Genomic DNA, 19,810 nt, shown 5'->3' on the forward strand with positions numbered 1-19,810 from the left:
CCATGGGGAGTCTGCTTCTCCCTCTGACCTTCTCCTCGCTCATGCTCTCTCTCACTGTCTCTCTCTCAAATAAATAAAATCTTTTTTTTTTTTTAATTTTTTTTAATTTATTTGTCAGAGAGAGAGGGAGACAGAGCAAGCACAGGCAGACAGAATGGCAGGCAGAGGCAGAGGGAGAAGCAGGCTCCCCGCCAAGCAAGGAGCCCGATGTGGGACTCGATCCCAGGACGCTGGGATCATGACCTGAGCCGAAGGCAGCTGCTTAACCAACTGAGCCACCCAGGCGTCCCTCAAATAAATAAAATCTTTAAAAAAAAAAAAAAAAAGTTCTCAGTTCAAACTTCCCAGCACAGTATGAGGGTAACCACATCACCGCTAGGCAGCATTAAATATATTTACTCTGATCCTCATCAGTATGATAAGCTAAAAAAAGATCTCTCATTTTAATCTGCGGTTCTTTGGGGGCACATGGCTGGCTCAGTTGGTGGAACATGGGACTCTTGATCTTGGGATTGTGAGTTTGACCCCCACATTGGGCACCGTGATTACTCAATTAAAAAAAAAAAATTAATCTGCAGTTCTTTGGTTAGTAATGAGAATGTACATTTATAAATGCTTATACATCATTTTAATTTCTTATTTATGATACTACCTGTATGTATCTTTTTTTTTTAAGATTTTATTTATTTATTTGTCAGAGAGAGAGGCACAGCAAGAGAGGGAACACAAGCAAGGGGAGTGGGAGAGGGAGAAGCAGGCTTCCCGCTGAGCAAGCAGTCCAAGGTGGGGCTCGATCCCAGGACACCAGGATCATGACCTGAGCTGAAGGCAGACGCTTAACGACTGAGCCACCCAGGCGCCCTGTACGTATCTTTTTTCTCTCTTTGTATGTCCTTTATTCATTTTTTCTATTAAGATACTATGTTTGTTAAGAAACTGATGTGAAAAAGTTCTGATAAATTAAAATACATAACAAATCTGTCTGTCTTGTGTTACCTGCATATTCCCTCAGTTTGAACACACATGGTTCTTGATTCTCCCATGGCAGAAGCTCCAAACATCTCTAAAATGAAAGTGGTACAATCTAATCCCCACCAGAACCACTCCTAACAATACCACTTTTGCACTTCTATACTCAGTCTGCTCACCGTTGCTATTTTTAAGCACCAAGCCGAGGGGATACTAAAGCCTAGCCCAGTAAGCCCACAGTATTCTGTTTAACCAAGTGCTATTGACTACAAATACAGAAACACTCAGAAATGCTTCTCCCTCCCCTCTAGGTGGAATTCCTCAAATAACAAGCTGCTCATCACGGTTCAGCGTAAAAACCTATCTTTGGTCCTCCAAAAGATTACCTGTGGTTGGAAGGCATAGTAGCCGAAGAAAAAGAGCACAGGCTACTGAGTGAACAGACCTGGATTCAGACTCCTGGCTCTATAGTGTTCTTGCCATGTGATCCTGGTCAAGTCATTTTGCCTCTCTGGGCCTCAATTTCTTTATGTATAAAATGAGACTAAAACTACCTGTTTTAGGATTATTGTGAGGATTAAGTGAGATAAGCTATGTAACGTTTATAACCAAGGGCCTGGTATTTGGTAGGTACTCTTCAAAAAATGCGATTTTCCGACTCTGATAGTGCTAAATCAGTTACTTATTTAACTCAAATGATCTTACATAAAATGTTGGCCTGAAACAGTTAGCTGTCCCAGCAAAGCATCATCTGGGTAAAAAAACATTTAGGTCAGCTTTCTGTCAACTGCAATTTCCACTGCTATAATTATGCAATCATCAACCACCACTGCAAGACAACAAAAATCCCAAAGCTGATGTTACTGAAATTGCTAAATACAGTAATTACTTGATTCTCTAGATCACGACCACCAATTCCTTTGGGAAAGCAACAGAAATCTTTGGAATTACAGGAGCCAAAAGGTTGATTAGCTATCCCAGACAGTGGACTCTACAACACAAAGCTTTGTCACTGCCCAGAATGGCAGCATACTATGAAGTCTTTCTGAAACTGCTCTTCTCTCACATTCCATACTCTGCAAAGAACAATGTCAAAAGAAGAACTGAAAGGGAAAAAATGAAAGAAAGAAAGAGGACTTCTTCACACTCTTTCCTGGCAAGAGGTTCTAGCCTGGCGAAATAATCTCTAGGAAGAAAGCATTCTTCTTACAAGTGAAGATTACTTTAGGAAAGGAAAGGAAGCAAAGAATCATTTACTGAGCACCTATTTTCACAGGGCTGTACAACACACTTTAATTACAGTGTCTCTCATATCAACCTATAAGGTAAATCTTAGCCTTCTTTACAGATAATAGGTAACTTGCTCAAGTTTTCATAGTAAGTAGAAACATCCAGCTCCAGAACTCAGGTCTTTCCAACTTTCAAATGTTTTTCTCTTCATTTACATCTTCACCAAATCTTAAAACGATCACGCCAATCCCCCTTTACAAAAAAGAACTCAATTTTAATTGTGTTTCCAAACCCAACAAACTAAGTGTCCACCAAAAGGATGACCATTCAGACTCCTGGGTGGCTCAGTTGGTTAAGCATCTGCCTTCGGCTCAGGTCCTGATCCCAGGGTCCTGGGATTGAGCCCCACATCAAGTCCCCCATTGGGATCCTTGCTCAGTGGGGAGCCTGCTTCTTCCTCTGCCTTCTGCTTCCCCTGCTTGTGCTCACTCTCTCTCTCTGACACATAAATAAATAAAATCTTAAAATACAAAGGATGACCATTTCTGTCAATTAGCAAATTACTTTTCTGCCTCCTACTTGTCTTTAATATGAACTGAAAGACTCACGCAAAGTGCCCTTTTATCTTAAATCTATATAAAGAAAATGGTACCTGTTGACAACCACAGAGCACTGAAGCAGAAGCAAGTATAAAACGGGTACAGGCTTCTCAACCATTTCACGGTTATCTGCCAACAAAATCCCAATAAAATCCAGGAAGCAGGGCTTGGCTTGACTCCCAGCCTCTTCTCCATGGCCTTCCAGACAGGCGGAACCAATTCACTATAAAGACAGAAAGAGAAGAAATTATATGCCAAGTAATTAATAATTGATTCCTGGAAACGAAGAGTGCTAGAGAATGTGACAGATTAGGGGGAAGAGAAATTTCAAGTTTGTCTTTCACTGTTCATACCTGCCTGTAAATTTTAAACCTGAGCCTTGACAAAGCCTATAATTATCAGGATAAAAACATAGCAAGGGATATGAAATGAATCCACTGTAAAACTGAAACATTTTACATTCTATTATTTTCTAAGCTAACAGTAAATCACCTGTGAGGAAGAATGGAAAACACCAGCCTAAAGAGTTTCAGTTCCAGTTCTGCCACTAAGAGCTTTCTGACTTTGACCAAACACACCTTCTTATCTATTAAGAGTTTGGACTACCAGAGTTGAGCACCTGAGAGTTTTGTCTAGCTGTGCTTTAAAAAAAATTTTCATGTGACTGTCTTTAGGAAACGCATGCACTCTCCCATTTACTATTGCCCCACCACTATGATCTTAAAAATCTATCCATGTTATACTTCGATGTCACCTCCCTGATCTCTAGAATCATTTGCAATTCCTGACTTGAATTCATAGGTACATTCAACAAATATTTGCACAGCCCTTACTATGTGCTAGATATTTTTCTGGCTATTCCAGAATCTAGGAGCCAGATAATTTAGGTCCCTTCCAGAGAAAAAAATAATTGTCATCTGTTTCATCTGTCTTATACAACTTCCCTACACTATATAAATTATTACATAAATCTTGGCAATATCATGAAGATTGGTTGAGTTCTGAAGAAGCAATTCAAATTCTTCTGTCCTAAATGTGCACCTGCTGTCACCCACATGTGGCAAATAACTCCAACCGCCAACCGCAGCCAACATACAAGGATACTGGCGTCACAAAGGCTGGGGATCAATATTAACTAAGATCAGAAAGTAGACACATGCACACACAGACATGCACACACAGCTGCAAAACTGACGTACAGCCCACCCAAGAAAAGGTCTTCACCTAGCCTCAAGCATCTGAAGGACTTCTTCCTCACTCACTTCCATCCATTCTGATTTCTAGTAGTTCTGAAGTTGTACGTTAGGGAGCAGGGAGCTGAAAGATGTGCGGGCCAGTGACATGTTCAAGAGATTATGAAATGGAGCCTAAGTTAGAAAGTCTATCCAGCAACTTCTCTAGCCTTCCAAGATGGAACAGGGAGGGAGAGAGAGAGAGAGAGAGAGAGTGTGTGTGTGTGTGTGTACGGATCTTACCCAACACATTTCTGCCTACCACAAAAGGATTTTAAACTCAAAGTGACTCAACACCTGTCATCAATAGCGTGACAGGTGGGCGATAGAAGCATAAAAGAAATGAATAGGTTTTGAAAATGGGAGTAATAAACACCATTGAATTAGCAAGCCGATTAGAAGTGCAATGTCTTACAAGCCCTGCATAAGAGAGAGGCAGAGCTCTTTTCACGTGAACTCCCAACCAGCCATGCCTCTGAAATCTACAATTGTCTAAGGGCACAAATCACTGCTAGAGTCCTCAAAGCCTTGCTGACCAGAGGCAAGAACAACACATCACCAAGATCCAAACGGTTTGTTATAGAATCAAAGGGTAAAAACCCAGGGAGAGAACACACACCCCCACATTACTTGACAAACGAAAATCTAGAAAAGCTTGCAATAGTTTTGGCATTTAGGGCGTTACAAGTACACCCGAAATAAAAGCACTCTCTGTTGCAGCAGCTGTTCAGACAGAGCAGGGGGTAATGTTTACTTAATACTTCAGGTTGATGGGGGTTGTATCATAGTTCAGTCTGTCAGCTACATACGTGGAACTCCATTTATGTACACAGCGATAAGATATGTTTGAACAACGACAGAGCAAGTCTGAAACAGCCTATTCAGCTGGTATGAGTAATCAAGAATAAAGCTCTTTAAAAAAAAAAAAAAGTCTCAAGATATTTGGGAAAGTTACAGAACAGACTGCCATGAATAACTCTGCTTATATTTGCAGACATTGTTTTCCAAATAGCTGGAAAAATGAACAGATTGTTCTGGGAGGCCGTCTTTCCAGTTTGTTCCCAGCTCCCAGTCTGTTAATCACAGAAGAAAGCACAAGGACAGTCAGCTAATTCTCTACACTAACTGCATCTATGGTCGGTTGAGCACAAGCACCAGGAGACGAGAGAAGGAAAAGCTTTCCTAGAATCGCCTGAGGTTTTCTCTTTTGACTTCTTGCGTTTCACCTTTGTGCTCATTGCAGACACCACAGAACCCCTCCGTGAGGAATAATTTTCTAAGTCCGGAATAAGGCAGGTTTCGCAGGGTAATTTACCCGCCCTGCTCAGCCCCGCCCCCCTTATTCCGCATCAACTTTCTATCTTGGTGAGGAGACCAAACACACGAGACAGCAGCTAAGGGCGGGGCTGCCAAAGTCAGGGGAGGAAGGACAGCGGCGCCCCGAGACCGGTCAGTCTGTCAAGGGATGGAGGATGCTGCGTGACCAGGCCCGGGCCCGAGAGAAGCGGGGTTTGGCCTGGGACTCCAGCTCCGCACCTGCAAAAAGCCAGAAGCAGCTGGCTGCCCTAGCCGGGCCAGGAGCGCCACCTCCGGGTCCCAACACCCGGCCAGCGCACCCTCAGAAAGAGCCCGTCCCGCTTGCCCCTCCCCTGAGCTCGTGGTCCTTGGCCTGGCAGCCAGCCGCCCCCGGCCACCTACCGGGGCTCAGGGCCACACAGCGGGGCCCCGGCTCTCGGCGGCCTCCGCCTCCTCCCGGTCCATGGGGTCGGGGCCCCAACCTTCGCTCCCCTCACCCGGAGGAGGAGGAAAAGGAAGAAGGTAGTGCGGGCTCCCCACCCGGACAGCTCCCTCTCGCCTCAGCCTCCCAGGACAGCAACCGCGGCCGGAAACGCCGCCTCCTCCCACCTCCCGGGCTCAACCCGGAAACACACTCTTCATGCTAACCAGCCCTCCCGAGCACCCCCCTCTCCGGAAGCTCAAGTCCAGTCGCGGGCCGGAGGGGGAGGAGGGGCATTGCTGAGGGACAGAACTACGCACGAGCGAAGGAACCTGGACCCCCCAGGCTGTCTCCTCCCGCTCTCCACAAGAAGTCTGCTCCTTCGCCTGCCCTCCGCGAGCCCCAGGCCCGGGACTCGGGCAATACCCACAACCAAGATGGCGGCAACGGCAGCACCCCCTACAGCTTAGCGCCCAGGCGTGCCATTGGCCAGAGCCCGGAGTGAAGCCTCCGCGGATTGGTCGAGAGCGCTGCGGGGGTGGGGGTGGAGCTGCAGCCGCCTGGAGCCGGGAGTGGGCAAAGCGGCGTGAGCAGCGGCCCCAGGCTCCCGGAGCATCGAGCTCGGAGAAGATTTCGCCGCTCCGGGCCGCAGCCTGGTGAGCTCAGCCCCCTTCAGGCCCTCCCCTACATCCCAGCCGGGGCCTCGCGGAGCCGGCGCTGATCGATGCCGACACACCCCGGGGACCCTATCGCGACTCCATCGCGCCATATCGCGACATCATCGTGCCCTGTCGAGACTCCATTTTGTCACAGCCCTTTTCAATATATACCTATATATATATTTTTTTAATTTGCCCTGTCATCTTTGGGGGCTGTCCATGTCGTGATTTTTGCCGTGATCTCTTCGTGACATCACCGCGCCATCGTGAAGTGTGATCTCATCGCCGCCCTGTCGTGACTTCATCAATGTCGTGTTGTGACCTGGCTGCGGCGGGACAGGTGGTGACCGCCAGGAACCCTCTTCCCCTTCTCATCTCCCCATCTCAGCAGCCCTGCTTCGATTATCCGGCTTTTGGATTCTCCGTTGTCCTGGGAGCTACCCGGGACCCCTTCTTGCTTCTCCAGCCCCTGCCGGCATCCACAGGCTGGTAGCGGGGCAGGGAGGGCGAGAAGAGGGAACGCGAAGGGTTAATTCTACCGCTGCTTCTGCTGCTGCCGCTGCCGCTGCTGCTGCTGCAGCTTCTGCCCGAGGGAGGGAAAGGAGAGGAGGCAAGGAGCCTGCGGGGGCGATTGAGAGCCCTGGCTGGAGGGGTGGGGTCCCCAGAGGGGCCTCCAAGCCTTCCCTCGTCAGCACCCTGCATCCTCACTTCTGCTGAAGCTTGTCTCCTGCCTGTTCTGGAGAAGGGAGGGGAAGGGAAACCTAGGATGCCCTTTTCCCTCATGTCAGTCTGAGTCCGGATAATCGAACTTCACCCATGTATGTCTCCATTCCTTCCTGTCTGTCCTCACCTCTCCCTCCTGGTATATGCCTGGGTGGAGGGAGATTAAACCAGCCTCTGGTGCCAGGGGACAGCTGAGCAGTGGGGCCAGCCCCCTCCCACTCCTGGGAAATTGGTAAGGAGAGCTGTCCAGCTGAGCAGCAGGATGCATGGCCCTTCCTTCCCGCTTTCTGGAGGTGACCTTGGACCAGGGTCCCTTCTTCATCCCTCAGGACTTGAGGGTCCAGTGCCTTTAAGGGGCTGCCACAAGGGAGGTCAGTCTTGTGCAACCCATCCCTCCTGATCCCTCCTGATCCCTCCCTCTGTGCTAATCCCTCCCTCCATCCTCCACTCCCACCCCCACCCCTCCTCTGCAGAGGGATGCTCAGTCCCTCTTGTGTTCACAGTTGGGCAAGGCGGGCATCATGGCCTCGGATTGCGAGCCAGCTCTGAACCAGGCAGAGAGCCGGAACCCCACCCTGGAGCGCTACCTGGGAGCCCTCCGTGAGGCCAAGAATGACAGCGAGCAGTTTGCAGCCCTGCTGCTAGTAAGGCACTGACTGAAAATTGGGAGGTGGGAAGGGCTGGGTGGTTGGGACCCCTTGAATGGGGACAAAAAGTCCCCAAGGATACATAGGTGATTGCTGGCATTCCTGGAGGCACCAAAGAAGGCCCCAGAAGCCTACCTTTGGACTCTTCTTTGCTCCCCTGAGTATGGGGCCAAAGGGGAGAATGGGGGTGAATAAGACTTGGGTCCCTAGGAGCCTCGGAGGAGGCTGCCTGGGTCTGCTCTCTGGGGCGTCCCGGAGCAGATGGGAGCTGACTCATAGGGTGACAGCAGCAGGTAGTAACTAGTGCAGAGTACTTGAGGGCTGGAGATGATTGCTCTGGGGGTGGAGAGAACAGCAGAGCTAGAAGTAACTGGGAAGGGGTCTCAGGGGATGGCCGGGAGGCAGTAGGTAGGTTGAGGGTGAGGATGCTGGTTTGGGGCTTAGCCCTGTCGGAAGAACCACACTGGGGCCAGCAGAGCAGGAGCTGCAGTGCTGGGAAGGGGGGGTTGGTGTGTGGGGGGTGAAGGGAGGAGGGAGTACAGTCGCTGCTTGTTTGCCATGGCAACAGGGAGAAGGCTCCAGAGTCAAGGGCTCACACTGCAGCAGAGGAGGTGTTGAGGTGAAATGTAAGGGGAAATGTTTTGACAGGCAGAGTGGCGAGACACAGGAGCCATTTCCCCTGAGAAGGTGGCGGGAATGGATCAGAGGCTTCTCCTGGGGGGAGCAATTAGGGAGAGACCCTAATCCCATGGGAGATTTTAAACTGAGATCGAAGCCCAACTCTGGTTGTTGGCATCTAGATGAAATATCAGAAAGAACTTCCCAAATGACCAGGCGATGAAACATGAAGCATGTGTAGTTGAGGAGGCTTGGACCTCCCTTTTGTGGAGGTAATCACAGATGAGGGATCCCAGAGGTCACAACCCAGGGGAGGGAAGGAGCTGGATGAAATGACCTCTGGACCCTCGCATGAGTCCCCTTCCGTGACCCAACCTTGCTAACGGTCAGCGCCCCCAGGGGGCAGGGGGGCAGTCTTCCTTTCATCCCGCTGATAGCACATACCCCCCTTAGGTGACCAAGGCAGTCAAAGCAGGTGACATCGATGCCAAAACTCGGCGGCGGATCTTCGATGCTGTAGGCTTCACCTTCCCCAATCGTCTCCTGACCACCAAGGAGGCACCAGATGGCTGCCCCGACCATGTTCTCCGAGCCCTGGGTGTGGCCCTGCTGGCCTGCTTCTGCAGTGACCCTGAACTGGCCGCCCATCCCCAGGTCCTGAACAAGATCCCCATCCTTAGCACCTTCCTCACTGCCCGGGGGGACCCGGATGATGCTGCTCGCCGTTCCATGATCGATGACACCTACCAGTGCCTGACAGCTGTGGCAGGCACACCCCGTGGGCCCCGGCACCTCATTGCTGGGGGCACCGTGTCCGCCCTCTGTCAAGCATACCTGGGCCACGGCTATGGCTTTGACCAGGCCCTGGCACTTCTAGTGGGGCTGCTGGCTGCTGCGGAGACCCAGTGCTGGAAGGAGGCAGAGCCTGACCTCCTGGCTGTGTTACGGGGCCTCAGTGAAGATTTCCAGAAAGCCGAGGATGCCAGCAAGTTTGAGCTCTGCCAGCTGCTGCCCATCTTTCTGCCCCCGACAACCGTGCCCTCTGAGTGCCTCCGGGATCTGCAGGCCGGGCTGGCACGCATCCTGGGCAGCAAGCTGAGCTCCTGGCAGCGCAACCCCGCCCTAAAGCTGGCTGCCCGCCTGGCGCACGCCTGCGGCTCCGACTGGATCCCAGTGGGCAACTCCGGGAGCAAGTTCCTGGCCCTGTTGGTGAATCTGGCATGTGTGGAGGTACGGCTGGCGCTGGAGGAGACCGGCACAGAAGTGAAAGAGGATGTGGTGACCGCCTGCTATGCCCTCATGGAGTTGGGGATCCAGGAGTGCACCCGCTGTGAGCAGTCGCTGCTCAAGGAGCCACAGAAGGTGCAGCTCGTGAGCATCATGAAGGAGGCCATCGGGGCTGTCATCCACTACCTGCTGCAGGTGAGGGCACAGCAGCCCCGCACAGGGAGCCTAGTGCGGTGGGGGGCTGGAAGGCAAGGCAAAGAGGGACATGAACGTATGGCTGGAGTAATGGGGAGAGGGCAAGATGCCACTCTGAGGGCTGATCCTGCAGCACTCCCGGGAGTAGTGTGGCCGAGCCTCCCTCTCCCTCCCCCCTGAGCCTCCACACAAGCACCATACCACACACCATATGTGCACTCACATCACAATACACACACACGCACACACACAACACGGTGACTTCCCACTCACAACCCTCCCCCCAGTACACACGCACACCAAATCGAAGCAGTCTGTTCGGCTCAACGTCTCGCATTGTTTCATGCACCTGCATGTACAGACCTGTGCCAGAGCCGGGCAAAGGAGCGGGGCTGCTGGTTCCTGGCCTCTGGAGAGGTTCAGCTAACTCCTCCCAGGTCAGAGCTGCTATAGAGGGAGGGTCTAATTAGCTTTGGACCTGTGAGTTGTGTTGGAGCCTTGAGGTACTTTAGAGGTGGGGAGGGGGGGGTTGAGCCCCAGTGAGTGTGGGAACATATCTGAAGTCCAGTTCCCCCAGCAGACATGCCCTGAGGGCCTGCTCTGTGCCAGGCCCCTGCTGGGTGCGTCTTTACCGTGTGCCAGGTGCTGGGTACACTGGGCTTCCCTCTTGAGGGGCTCCCTGGCCAGAATTCCCTTCTAGTTGTGTTATTCCTAGGCTGGCTGGCATGCTGTCCCGGCCGGGGAGGGTCTCTGGTCCTGCTCCATCTCACAGGGGTCCCATGGCAACAGGTGGGGCCAGAGAAGCAGAAGGAGCCCTTTGTGTTTGCTTCGGTGCGGATCCTGGGGGCCTGGCTGGCCGAGGAGACCTCATCCCTGCGCAAGGAGGTCTGCCAGCTGCTGCCCTTCCTTGTGCGCTATGCCAAGACCCTCTACGAGGAGGCCGAGGAGGCGAATGACCTCTCCCAGCAGGTGGCCACCCTGGCCATCTCCCCCACCACCCCAGGGCCCACCTGGCCGGGGGATGCTCTCCGGTGAGTTTGTAGTTAGAGTCTGTCCAGCCAGACTGTTCTAAAGAAAAGTGTAACAGGGGGACACCTCCTCCCCCACATTCCCCCGAACTGCTCTGTGCCAGGCTTCCTGATTGGGGCATGAGAATTCCTTTAGGATTATTTCTGGGTTTTGGGGGGGCTTGTTCACGCAGGACTCCTGCTCAGCCAAGTCTTACTTGCCCGGCCCAGATTTGTCTATAAAGAGAGAACTCGTGCTTATCGAGCAGTTACTACACGCCAGGCATTTTGCTCTACCTTTTAACAAAACAATCTCATTCGGTCCACACAGCAGATCTATGACAAGTCTCATCCGTGTGTTCAGGATGAGCAAACCGAGACTCAAGGTTAAAGTAACTGGCCCACACGCGCACCACAAGGCAGAGCCCAAGTTTGAGCCCAGGCCCGTGAAGGACCACAGCGTGTGTATGTTCTCTGCGGGACCTACAAAGCTGGGTCCTTCCCCCCTGCTTTCATTTCTCTCAGGTGGGATGCCCCAAAAAAGGGACTCCTTGTGCCTTCATCTCTCCCCACCCCTTACACGTCTGTTCCTTCCACACCCCTAGGCTCCTTCTGCCCGGCTGGTGCCACCTGACTGTCGAAGATGGGCCCCGGGAGATCCTGATCAAGGAGGGAGCCCCCTCACTTCTCTGCAAGTATTTCTTGCAGCAGTGGGAGCTCACGTCCCCGGGCCACGATACCTCAGTGCTGCCTGACAGCGTGGAGATCGGCCTGCAGACCTGCTGTCACATCTTCCTCAACCTCGTGGTCACCGCACCGGGGCTAATCAAGTGAGGCCGGGGAGGAGGTGGGAGGAAGCAAGGGGGGCTGCTCAGACTCACCTCGGATCTCCATCTCGACTTTGCTTCCCTGTGCCCGTGGGTTCCTGTTACGGTTAGAATGAAAGGCTCCCAGAATAGACAGAGACACCCCACGTGAGGATTTGGCATGTCCAGAAGGCCTCTGGGCCTGTCTTTCTGCTCCAGCCGTGACCGTCTCTGCTCCCCAGAGGTCATGAATGGGCCCAAAGTTAACTCTTGACCCTGCTGCCTCATTTCTTGCCAAACCCTGCCTGGTGAAGCCCAAAATCCCAGGTTTTCCCTGGTCCTTGGTCTAGCTCCACCAACCACTCCTCCCCCATCTTTCCCTCCCTTTCTCCCCAGGCGAGATGCCTGCTTCACATCTCTCATGAACACCCTGATGACGTCGCTGCCCTCACTGGTGCAGCAGCACGGGAGATTGCTTCTGGCTGCCAATGTGGCCACCCTGGGCCTTCTCATGGCCCGGCTCCTCAGCACCTCTCCAGGTAAGCCCTGGGGACCCAGTCCTAAAGGGTAGGGGCAAAGGACCTGGGTGGACCTGTTGTCTTCTGGGCATAAGTCCCCATTTGCAAGGAACGGTTTGAACAGAATTTTCCAGTCAAGAGGCAGTCTCTGAAGTGTGTCTCCATCCCCCACCCTACCCCACCCTTCTTCCCCAAATGATAACATTCTCTTCCTTCTGAAGACTTTTAAGGCAAGGTCTGGTGGGTGTAAGAACAGGCCTGCTCGAAGGCACAGGCATAAGCACCTGGAATTCCCAGCAGCCCAAGGAGTCTGAATCCAGTGTTTTCAAGGTGGAGCCTCCCCCACCCAGGCCTTGAGTCAGAAAGCTTAATCCTCCCATTGAGGTTTTTCTCTGCTCAACACCTCACCTCCCTCGTGACAGGCTTCAGCACTTTGGTGCTCCTCTGCACAGACCTCCTCAACCCTGCCTCCCCCTGGCTCTGTGCAGGGGGAGGGAGGACATCCCCTCCCGCCCCTGCCAGCCCTCCATGTCTCCCACTTTGGCCGTGGGTGTCTGCTTGGGTCCCTCTGTCCCCGCCTGTTCCCTGTGCCCCATCTGTCAGGTTGGAGGAGCTGAGCAGATGCCCGGGAACAGGGCGTAATGAGCCTGTACCCTCAGCTGCCTCTCTGTTCCCTGTGCGGGGATCCCAGCAGGGTCCCCCAGCAGTGGGAAGGGAACATGTCCCAGTGGACCCCAAGCTGCCCGTGTGCTCTAGCCCCGTGCTCCCTCAGTCCCAGGCTGCCTCATCTCAGCCCCTGAGTAGAGCCCCAGTGCTGTTCACCCACAAGTGCCACCAGGTTGGACTGACAGCCTCCCTGAGAGGGTCTGCAGTAGCGGGGTGAGCCCCCCTGCGTGGCAGGTAAGCCAAGCCCTGCCCCCCCCCACTCTGGCGCCCTCTTCTGGCCCCAAAATCAATTGGCATGAGCGCCATCGCCCGGAGCTCTCTAGGCCCAGAGGTTCTCCCATCACTACCCCGGCTACAGGAAGGCCTGACCCTGAGCTTGAGTGTACCAAGATTATTACATTTCTCACAACGGATTGCTAAGATTAGCACTGTTGGCCCCGTTTCACAAGTAAGGAAATGAGAGCCAGGAAAGTGGATTAGCCAAGGTCACACAGTAGAGTCGAGGGTAGGGCTTGAGCCCAGGCAGGCTGATGGCAGGCCACACTTGGGCTCCTGGAGTGTGTCCGCCACGAGAGGGGAAAGTAAGGGTCTGGGCAAGCAGCCGGCCCATTGGCCTCATGCACCCTCCACCCCCTTGCCTTCCAGCTCTCCAGGGTACGCCGGCCTCCCGAGGTTTCTTCGCAGCTGCCATCCTCTTCCTGTCACAGTCCCACGTGGCGCGGGCCACGCCGGGCTCGGACCAGGCAGTGCTGGTCCTGTCCCCTGACTACGAGGGCATCTGGGCCGACCTGCAGGAGCTCTGGTTCCTGGGCATGCAGGCCTTCACGGGCTGCGTGCCCCTGCTGCCCTGGCTGGCCCCCGCTGCCCTGCGCTCCCGCTGGCCACAGGAGCTGCTCCAGCTGCTCGCCAGCGTCAGCCCCAACTCCGTCAAGCCCGAGATGGTCGCCGCCTATCAGGGCGTCCTGGTGGAGCTGGCACGGGCCAACCGGCTGTGCCGGGAGGCCATGCGGCTGCAGGCGGGTGAGGAGACGGCCAGCCACTACCGCATGGCCGCCCTGGAGCAGTGCCTGTCGGAGCCCTGAGCGGGTGTCCGCTGGGGACAGACCCGGGGGTGGGCAGCGAGGGAAGGAGGGAGGAGGTATCTTCCCTGAAGCTCCCAGACTGGACCCCCTTCCCCAAACTCCCCACCCCACCCAAACATCCCAGCTTTCTGGCTTTTCTGAGGGCAAGGGCATGGAGCCCACCCCTCAAGTATAAGGAACTGCATCCCGTCCCCCTCCCCCGGGTCCCCATGGGGGCAGGGATTGGCTTGGAAATCAATGTGGCTGTCCCTGCCAGGCCGGGGAAGGTTGGAGCAGCCCCTAGAGAAGGGGGGGCACTGGTTGTCATTGTGCCCTCTGTCAGGCTCCTCCACAGGAGGGAGGCCCCAGTGGTATAGGGCTGGCAGGAGCTGGCTGCCTCAGCCCATGTACCCTGCCGGCCAGGGCGTGGGCTCCCCTAAGGCTGTGGTGTCCCCTCTAGCCTCCCAGGTCCACGTCCTTCAAATTGGCCATTTGGCTCTTGCCCTCAGCCCCTTGGGCGGAGAGCAGACTCAGGCCACTGACATCGCAGTTCTTCCTATCAAATTCAATGACCCAGGGTCTGAACTGCCCCATCCTTCCAGGGAATCCTGGGGCAGACAGGCCTGGCGTGGGGGTATGGAAACCTCCTTCCACCTGAGCTTCCTTGAAGGGACCCAGGAGTCCTTAGGCCCTGGCCTCTAAGCTTTTGTGTCATGTTGCAGCAGAGTGACAATGGGGGTTGAGGATTTACTTATTTTGCCTGTCCTTATCCCTGCTTGGACACCTGAGCATCTAATCCCTGTCCCCCTGGTGCCATCTGGCTTGGCTGGAGCCAGGAACAGGAGGGACACTTATCCAGAATCCGCATGTTTCCTTAGTGGTTGCCCCTCATCGGCATCGTGGTGCCTGGCTTTAATTCCCACCCCTACTTATGATTCCTCTCTGCAGAGAGACGCGACTTGCGGCTCCAGCAGGGACTACCTTTCTTATGAACCCCGGGGGACCCTCCCCCAAACCTCATCCCTTGCTTCTCTCTCCTCTTCCCTCCCCAGTGCGTTCTGTGATCTCCAAGTTCAAAGCTGTGCACATGCGGACACTCAATAAATGTTCATTGGTGACCGGCTGGTCCTTGTGTGGTCTGTCCTGCACCTTCTCTCTTCCTTCTAGACTCCAGCAGCTCACAACTACCATTTGCAGAGCCCAGGCCCTGCCACACACACTTCCACAGGTATTCTCTCATTGAGCCTGCCCCAGAATCCTGTGACACAGGCATTATCCTGATTTTACAGGTGAAGACCCTTTGGCATGGGTAGGTGGTTGGCTCAAGGTGGTGCGCCAGTAGGTGTCAGAGCCAAGACCGGGCTGGCCGCTGACTCCTTAGCCCACACCCGGCACCTGTAGAGCAGGATGGCAAACTAGTGCCAAGGGGCCCAGTCTAGTGGGGCTTTGGGGTTCTTGTGTACAAATGAAGTGCTGACATGAAGGGCCACCAAGTAGTAGTGCCACATCTTCCAGTTTTTAAAGACAAGTCAGAAACCCTCATTTTTATGCAAACTCTGATTTTGGAATGTTGATAATTATTTTTTTTAACAAAATCACTGCTGCCCCAACAATACCTCCAGGCCAAAATGGCTTTTAGGCAACCAGCTGTTCACCTCTTTTTTTTCTTTTTTCAGATTATTTATTTGACAGCACAAGCAGGGGGAGTGGCAGAGGGAGAGGGAGAAGTAGGATGTGGGGCTCAATCCCAGGACTCTAGGATCATAACCTTGGCTGAAGGCAGACACTTAACCGACCAAGCCACCCAGGTTGCCCTGTTCAGCTCTGTCCTATGCCCCATAAGAAGGGGGGGGGGGAAGGGGACTGAGAGCTTCAGCAGGAGGTGGGAGCCAAGCACCTACTGCTTCACCAGGCCTGAGCCAAAGCTGTCAGACTGGAGCCAGACCAGCACCCAGCCCACACTAGGCAGACATCTCTACCTATGCCCTCAAGCCAACAAACATTCACTAAGCATGTCTCACGTGTCTGTCTGTGGTGGGCTATGCACAGAGGAAAATTATTTATTAGATGTACAGAAAGTCATGTTCATAGCATGGGCTATGGGGAAAATATGAAAAGACAGACCCTGCCATCAAGCAGCTTAAAATCTAGAGAGGAAACAGACAAGGCATCAGACACTACAGGTATAATCAGTTGCTTCTCTGGGGGTCTGAGCGAAGTATGGCTGGAGCATGAGGAGCCCCTCAGCCCGGCTGAGTAAGTCTGAGAAAGCTCAGGAAGCAGTTGCTGAGACCTGGGGGTGAGGAGAGACTTGCCAGGTAGACAAGCAGAGGAACAGCAGGTATAAAGGCATGTGAGCTTTGGAACCGCAAGTAGCTCATTGTTGCTACAATAGAGAGTGTGAAGTGGGATGAGGTTGGACCAGTGGGCATAGACCAGATCTTCCAAGTCCTGGCATGCCATGCTCAGAAGCTTAAATGTGTGATCATGCTGAGATTTTTTTAACAGACTATGATCCAGTTTGCATTTTTAAAGATGACTGGCTGCAAGGGGGACAACTGAGGCAGGGAACTCAGAGAGGAAGTACTAAGTCTGAACTAAAAGCCCGCGGCAGTGAAGATGGAGAAAATATAGGTAGGAGTTAGTTAATAGGGCTTGGTGATTAACTGGCAGTGAGGAGGGATAAAGAGCCCTCCTGGATACCTGATCTGGGCCACTAAGTGGATAATGGGGCCATTCACTGTCACCGGGAACACTGGGAAACAGGTTAATGAAAAATATAAACTCAATATGGTAAATGGTGAGTTTGTGCTGCGTGCGGAACATCCAGGCATCAGCTGCTTTCTGCAGTCTGTTGCTCAGAGCGGTCTGGGCGAGCGACAGATTTGGGAGTTGGCAGTGTAGAGTCTTAAAGTCATGGGAGTGACCGAGATCATCTAGGGAAGTAGCAAGAGAAGGGAAGGGCCCAGAGCAAGTGGCCACCTATGGTCCCAGCTCTCGAAATACTCTCCCTCCGGAGATGGAGGAGCCAAACCCTGCAGAAAGGCTTATAACAAAAGGTAGACTGAGCTCTGTACTTTAGTGAGGGATGGTCAGAGAGTTCTGGGCTCCTGAATGGGGAGAGGGGCTTGGCTAACTCTGTAACGAGACCAAGCTTGCTTTTGGTAATTCAGGTGCGAGAAAGGGCGACCTGAGCTGCAGTTGTGAGATAGAACCACCAGGTGGCGCCTCAGCATTTCCTTGTGCCAGATGCTCCCCCACTCGGCAAACACCCAGCCAGGCCCAGAGCAGATTGCCAAAGGCAGGGAGGAGGATGGCTGTGTCAATAAAGGAGGCAGGCCTGAGTTTTTTCTTAACATCGAATCCAAATGCAAGCTTGCTTTTTGAAAAGAGAGGGAAAGATTTGAGACCGGGAGAAGAGCAATAGGCAAAGACTGCCAAATGGAAATCTAGGATGTCTGAACATGAGGACCTATGGGTCAATACATGTCCTGTGTTCCCATGTGTATGTATGTTTCCCAAGAGTGTCTCTAGGTATGTTGTATGCCCCACGTGCCCAGGAGAGTCTGCATGTGTAACCCCATGCACATCCCAGGCCTCCACGTGTGCACTCCTCTCCCAGAAAGAGCGCAAGCAGCAATGCCCACATCCATGCCTCAGAAAGCGAGGAGTCCCTTGGCCCTGAAAGAGAAGAGCAACAGAGTCTGTGGCCATAAGACCCTGTAGGTTTTAGAAGCCCCCAAAGCAGTCGCGGGTCACGAACACCCATCTCCTCAGTAGCCATAAGGAAAATCATTTATCAGATAATCTCCTCAGAGTATACGTGGTTTCTCTGTCTACCTACCTGGGGTCATGCTCACATGGAAGCTTCCCAAAAAGACCCCTCAGTCAGCTGAGGAATTCACAAACTCATGCATTCATCATTTTTTTAATAAGTTTCCACTGAGCAACTGCTATGCTCCCAAGCCAGTGCAGGACACACTCTCTGTCTCTCCTTGCATCTTCTTACGGAATACTTCGTGAGGCAGAAAGGAAAAACCGGTTGCAGCTGGAATGCTGGTTAGGGTGCTGACACTTTTTTTCCCAAGATGGGCCATGAGGAGCCTCAGGAGAGTTTTCAGCAGGAAGGTTACATGGTTCCCTCCCTCTTACCGCTAAGTAGAATGGGAAGTGCGTCATCAGGGTACTGAACAAAGGCAGGAGACCAGCTAGGGGGTTGTTGTCATGGTCTAGACATTAGTTCTCAAACCTTAGTGAGCTTCTGAGTCATCTGATGAGTATTGAAACAAACTTCCAGTCCCCACATTCAGCGTCCTCCGGCGTGAGGTCCAAGGAGTAGCACTTGTAACAAGGTTGCGGAGTCTGTAGGTGATACTGGCCCAGGAAACACACTTCGAAAACCACTGGTCTATGAGAAAGACTATGGGACCCTAAAGGGCTGGCAGGGGGCGGGGAGAGATGTGTAAGGGTTAGAAATGACAACACTCCATGACGACTGGTTTACGAAGGTGAAGGGAAGGCCAGAGTCTGGGATGACTCTGTTTTCCATTTGAGGGATGGGGGTGCCATGTACAGAGCCCAGAGAAGAAGCAGATTGAGGTGGGTGGTGGGGGTGGAGGGGATGTCAAGTTCACTTGTGGACTTGGAAAGTTTCAGATGGCTGCAACGAGATGCCTGAAGGAAATACCCACCCTGGCAATTGCATCTGTGGGTCTGAATATTTAGGGAAGGACACAGACTGGATAGAACAAAGTTGAGAGATAACAGCTGACTAGCAGTCACTAAAGTCATAAGGAATGAACTCGTGAAGAGTGCAGACAGGAAGAAAAGGCTGAAGCTTCAACCCTGAGGAAGAATAACCAACATGAAGGATGTGGCTGAACAATGAGCTAGAAAAGTAAGCTGAGGGAGAGTCAGGGTAGAAAGGAGGAGAACCAGGCAAGAAGGGAGTGTCTCAAGCTGCAGCAGGGTAGAGTGAGAAAATCCACAAAAGTCACTGGACAGGCAGCCTGTCCTGTCATTCTGGCCTTCCCCAGCCAGAATTCTGCTGGAGAGAGAAAGGGATCCCCAGAGCTGGGCACGGGCAGCGCTGGCCTTGCCACTCCTGGACTTCCCCCAAAGGGTCCACCAACCTGCGTGCCATGTACTAACCCACATACACCTGTCCTAGAGCCTCACTTCTGAATTTGAGGATGGAGGAGAAGGGGTCCTGTCACTCACACATCTGCATATCCAGACACACGCAAACACACTCCAGACCTCTGGTCTGTCCTGGGCACGGAGGCGGCAGCTCTGCCCAGCTCTGCTTCTTTCCCCACCCTAGCTGGTGGTTCCAGCCTCCAGAAAGTTCTTAGTGATGTTGCTGCTTCCAGCCTCCTCCCTTCCCCATGGTCCCCCAGACTGAAATGACTCAGACCTGAGCTCTGCCCCTGCCTCTGGGATACCCCACTCAAGTCCCCTCCACATACATTCCACGGGTCAATCCCCCTCTCTTCTTAACCTACCTCTGCATCTCCACCTTTCTTTTCTCATCATCCGCTTCACGAGAAAGGGGCCTCAGAAAACATCCAGTCCTCTCTGAGCCACCCTGCTTTGTTGCCACTGTTGTTGAAGTTGCAGGAACTGAGGTCAGGGGTGAGGAGGGACTCGCCCAGGGGCACAGGTTGGTCAGAGTGAGAACTACATCTGTAGGCACCTGAGGGGTAGGCAGTACAGCACAGAGAGAGGCTGGAGGCAGACCACCCTGGCTCTGCCACTTCTCTGGCTGCTGGCTGCTCCCTGATGACGTTGGCCAAATCCATTCACCTACCTCCCTGTGCCACATCTTCCTCACCAGAGAGCATGACGGTGAAGCAACCCAGTACTCACCAGGTACTTAACACAGAACACCGCACACTCTGTAATGAGTACTTGCTATGATTATTTCAGAATTCTAT

General features: G+C 53.0%; 2 protein-coding genes across 3 annotated transcripts in view; one reads left to right on the top strand and one right to left on the bottom strand.

The window, feature by feature from the left end:
• LOC111143194 (KIAA0319 like) overlaps window positions 1–5,841 on the bottom strand; it is an 89,049-nt gene extending 83,208 nt beyond the window's left edge. Inside the window, exons 1-2 of the mRNA XM_022496729.1 lie at window positions 5,729–5,841; window positions 2,852–3,021 (exon numbers count right to left, since the gene is read on the bottom strand). Of these exons, the coding sequence (XP_022352437.1) occupies window positions 2,852–2,993 (142 nt within the window). The 5' untranslated portion in view covers window positions 2,994–3,021; window positions 5,729–5,841. The remainder of the gene's footprint in view (window positions 1–2,851; window positions 3,022–5,728) is intronic.
• A 325-nt stretch (window positions 5,842–6,166) lies between these two features.
• Window positions 6,167–14,993, top strand: LOC111143337 (neurochondrin). 2 transcript variants are annotated; one of them, XM_022497013.1, is made up of 7 exons: window positions 6,167–6,403; window positions 7,633–7,773; window positions 8,848–9,816; window positions 10,606–10,847; window positions 11,429–11,653; window positions 12,026–12,168; window positions 13,459–14,993. In XM_022497013.1, exons 2-7 carry the CDS (start codon window positions 7,651–7,653, stop codon window positions 13,893–13,895), a joined length of 2,139 nt encoding a protein of 712 aa, XP_022352721.1. In that variant the 5' UTR covers window positions 6,167–6,403; window positions 7,633–7,650; the 3' UTR covers window positions 13,896–14,993. The 2 variants fall into 2 exon arrangements, with proteins under 2 accessions (XP_022352721.1, XP_022352720.1); XM_022497012.1 differs by having other exon boundaries at window positions 6,168–6,746.
• The last annotated feature ends 4,817 nt before the right edge of the window (window positions 14,994–19,810 follow it).

The sequence above is a fragment of the Enhydra lutris genome, unplaced genomic scaffold (genome assembly GCF_002288905.1).
Source record: "Enhydra lutris kenyoni isolate GAN:26980312 unplaced genomic scaffold, ASM228890v2 scaffoldscaffold9, whole genome shotgun sequence".
NCBI lineage: Eukaryota > Metazoa > Chordata > Mammalia > Carnivora > Mustelidae > Enhydra > Enhydra lutris.

Bases quoted from the DNA above. Each gene is read 5' to 3' on its own strand.
- LOC111143337 (XM_022497012.1), top strand. From the start codon at position 6,714: ATGTCGTGTTGTGACCTGGCTGCGGCGGGACAG. The intron at 9,817-10,605 runs GTGAGGGCACAG...CCATGGCAACAG, and splicing joins TCATCCACTACCTGCTGCAG to GTGGGGCCAGAGAAGCAGAA. The intron at 11,654-12,025 runs GTGAGGCCGGGG...CTTTCTCCCCAG, and splicing joins ACCGCACCGGGGCTAATCAA to GCGAGATGCCTGCTTCACAT.